The following is a 3,947-nucleotide window of genomic DNA, read 5'->3' on the forward strand; positions in this document are numbered from 1 at the left end:
TTCCTTCATTTTTCAATTGAGATAAAAAAAATGTTCGGCTCTTAAATTTGCGAGTATGTAATTATAAACTCCGCACAATTTTCGCTTAGTATTTAGTAGACATCCTCATCATCATATTGGCATTAGAGTCCAAGGTGGACCATTGCCTCCTCTGCAATACGTCTCCATTCTTCTCGACAGTCCGCTTTCGCACTATGTTGTGAGATTCTCAAATTTCGTATATCGCCTTCTAAGTCTTGCAACCTTCGTCGCCTTGGCCGGCCTGTCCTTCTTGCTCTTTCAGGATTTACTTCAAAAACTTTTTTGGACGCTGCTTCACTGCTCATTCTAATGATGTGTCCATACCACCGTAATCTTTGCGACTTTATAAACCACGTCACATTTCATCCTGCGACTAAATCCAAAGTCTGCTCTGTTAGCTGCCTGAATACGGTCTCGTTTTGCTAAGGACAGATCGTTATTTGTGCTGAGTACTCAAAAATACAATATCCGATTCTTATGTGACTATCATGAAAGGACCGTGCCATGCATTTCGTCTTTTCTTCATTTATCTTTCTATAGTAGAATGTGGTGCTCAGTAGCGCCAATTGGAACTTCCCTGCAAGCGTTGGTGTTTAATTTCTGAGTTCATCGATAAATTCAATAAACAGCTTTTTCGTATCGAAAACTGTTTTTATCAGATTGTGCCACAAGTTTTCTACAGGGGATCTCGTCTTGGCTTAAAACTAGCCATGATAAAACTGGGATACCAAATCCCCAGAGCACCTTTTTTGTAGAGTTTACCGCATAAATAGGTGCGTTGTCCTGCTGGAATATGATGTGTTCATCAATGAACACGGCTTTGCTTTGCACACTGTGGCTTTACTAACCTTAGAAGATCCCTCGAGCGCCCCCGATCCACCCGTGGCCAGAACAGTCTCACAACCTTACAAGTTTGTTGTCCAGTGCTCGTTAAGTTGACGTGAAATCCGCCTTTCCCGGAACAGACCACAGGTAGCCAAGGAGTCGCCATCTTCTCGTCTCGCGGAGAAACAGTCTCTGCCTAGTTAGGTTAGTCGCCTCCACAGTTTCCCGCAATACCATTGCGATCAGGCACCCAGATGAGCCTAATAACGGATTATTCGTATGCAGCCCAAAGTAAAATCAGGCATTCCCCGACTAATTTCGCACGCCTCAACTGTGAGCCCAGAGCCCTAACTGTCACGTAGTTGACTGAGTAGATATTTACTTCTTTGACAGTTATGACACAAGTGAACAGCCAATCAACTGCTTCTTTGATTGCGGATGCCTCTACTTGGGACAGACCGCAGTGGTTCGATAGCGAGCTGCTTCCAAAATTCTCCTCCACTAATCCATTCCTATCCAACTTCGAGTTAATCGTATTGCACGCGGTCGCTGAAAGAACCTCTGGCTCCAAGCGCCACATCCTGAAAAAACATGCCAACTCATGACTAAACCAGGCGGAGGGTATCTGTTCTTAGCCACCACAACTTCTTTGTGTACTTGGCTCACACAGATAAATTGCACGATTGAGTAACACGGATAGCAGCGGATGAACGAACAGGACAACGGTGTAACCTTCAAAACTGCGACAACTTTAACTCCTGGAGCATTTTCGCAGCCGGAAAGCCCCCAGGTAGGCGCCTACCTCCACGTTAGGAGCGACCTTTAAAACAGTACGGTCGGCCACAGGCCTAAGCTGGCAGCCCCAGTACCAGACGCGGATGCGTAGTCTAATCAGTTGCCTATAACTTACTCACTCCTGAAGTCACAACAATACAAAGAAATCGGCCAGAATCTTCGTAGACGAATTTTCAATTAAAGTAAGGGCATGAATTGAAACTTCATTATAAACTCCTAGAGTTCCAGAGTGGAACAAAGGACCACAACGAATTTCTTCCATTCGGGTCTATTTTGCGCTAGGCGCCCTTGCACTCGCTAGGTAATATCGCCTCCAGATGACGAGGCGTTCTTCGTGACAACGTCCAAAACGATGTTAAAGAGAAGGGGTGAGAGAACACATCCTTGCTGAGCACCTGCTAATATATAGTTTGATTTTGTCACCCAGAAATTTCTCATGCTTTACCCGACAGCTTGTGTCCGTGTGAAGTGCCTCGACGAGTTCAATCAATTTGGATGGGAACCTTTTGCACTCGAGGGAGTTACGAATAGCGCCTTGACGTAAAATATCGAACGCTTTTTAGAAGTCTTTAAAGACGAGATAGAGCGGGGTACTTCAATCAACTGACGGCTCAACGATAACGCGAAGAATGTTGATGTGGTCGATGCCTGAACGGTTCGCTCTGATGTATTGAAGCTTGGAACGGCATAACTCTTTTGGGAACTTCAAACTTCTGTGGCCGAAGGATATTCAGTCGATCTCTGGTTGTTCGATAATGCGACAATATGCAAAAAGTAGCGATCCCGCCATGAGAATATGGGCAGATAGAGAGTTTATGTTGGTTAATAGAGATTACAAGCTGCACTACACAAATATATCTGAAATATGAAAGGGAGATATAGAAATATTAAAAAACAATGTATGTTTTATTTCTATTTACAGTATTTCCATTACATTTCGAGTTTCAGTACAACTTTTCACGGGCCAACTATGGGAAAATCGTGCGTTATTTTAGTTTAATTATATTCAAAAAAAAAAAAAACAGTTGCTTAAATTAATTATATGTCCATCTCCACTACTACACACACACACAAACACGATATTCCTATAATTAAAGCCCTAGTGAATTTAAAATTTATACAAACACGAAGATAAGTTGTCTTGTACGCAGCTAATTATTTAAATAACTCCAGAACCAGTCAGTCAACCTACGCTGCCTGTGAGTTCTAAGCGCCATTCTGAGCAGCACTCATTCAAGTATACTAATATTGAGTTTGAAAAATCTATACTCATTAATAGTGAAAGCCAATTGATATATAAACTAAGCAGTGATTGCAGCTCAATTCAGATGCATCAAATTCGTCGAAACGACTGGTACGGAAACTCACAAGCGAATACGACAAAATGGCAAAGATTTCAGTTTTACTAGTTTTGGGCGTTTGTTTAGCGCTGCAGGTGAGTTAAGCGAACTCCTGTTTGTGTGAAATTTCCTAATTTTCTTTTATGTCCTTACAGCTCGCCACCGCCTTTCCGCATCAAAAGCCCTCAACCGCCATTCAGGAGGACGACATCAAATTAAAGGATTTGCAAATCACAGATGAATCGAAATCCACAGAAACCGATTTTCGTACATTACTCCGGCCAGTGGCTTCTGATATACTAGCCACTATAATAGACTTTCCAACTTTATTAATACGAGAAACGCCTACTTTTCTTCAAGACCTACTAGTCGAACTGAATGCATTGCCTGAGAAAAATGATTATGTCAAAGAACTTATTCCCAGATTAACGCAATTGTTGGACCGCATTGAAAAACTTGACTTAGATGACGATTCCATTTCTGGACTAGGTCAAAAGGAAATAATTTTAAAAGAAATTACTAAACTGTATGAGGATTTTGTGGACGTAGCGCAGATCGAAGATGAAAGCAGTGAAACAACTGTGGTGAAGAAATTATTTGATAAATTGGATTGGGATAGACTCATTGAACGTGCTGAAAATTCGATGAAGCAGGCAGTGGAAACATATACGAAAGTTTTCGAGGATTTCTGGAATTCGCTCAGTGAAGCACAAAGGGAAGAGCATCCGGATATGAGTGATTGGTATGAGCGTTTTCAAGCTAAAGAAACAATTCAAGAGAAATACAGAGCTTTTGTAGAGTTTCTCCAAATTCTCAAAAACACACTTATTAAGGATACAAATTAATTCATATTTTTTCAATGGTTAATAATTTGATACAAATATTGCGTAGGACTTTAAAGCCTTGCAATTTAAATGTATTGAGAAATTAAAAATAAAAATAAAAATACAAATAAAATATTTTAAA

At 40.9% G+C, this 3,947-nt stretch overlaps 1 protein-coding gene across 1 annotated transcript; it reads left to right on the plus strand.

Moving 5' to 3' along the window:
* The first annotated feature begins 2,965 nt into the window (after positions 1–2,965).
* Positions 2,966–3,947, plus strand: LOC128863624 (uncharacterized). The gene is made up of 2 exons (XM_054102871.1): positions 2,966–3,076; positions 3,137–3,947. The coding sequence occupies exons 1-2, from the start codon at positions 3,026–3,028 to the stop codon at positions 3,824–3,826; spliced, it is 741 nt and encodes a 246-aa protein (XP_053958846.1). The 5' UTR covers positions 2,966–3,025; the 3' UTR covers positions 3,827–3,947.

This window comes from Anastrepha ludens, chromosome 5, assembly GCF_028408465.1.
Source record: "Anastrepha ludens isolate Willacy chromosome 5, idAnaLude1.1, whole genome shotgun sequence".
NCBI lineage: Eukaryota > Metazoa > Arthropoda > Insecta > Diptera > Tephritidae > Anastrepha > Anastrepha ludens.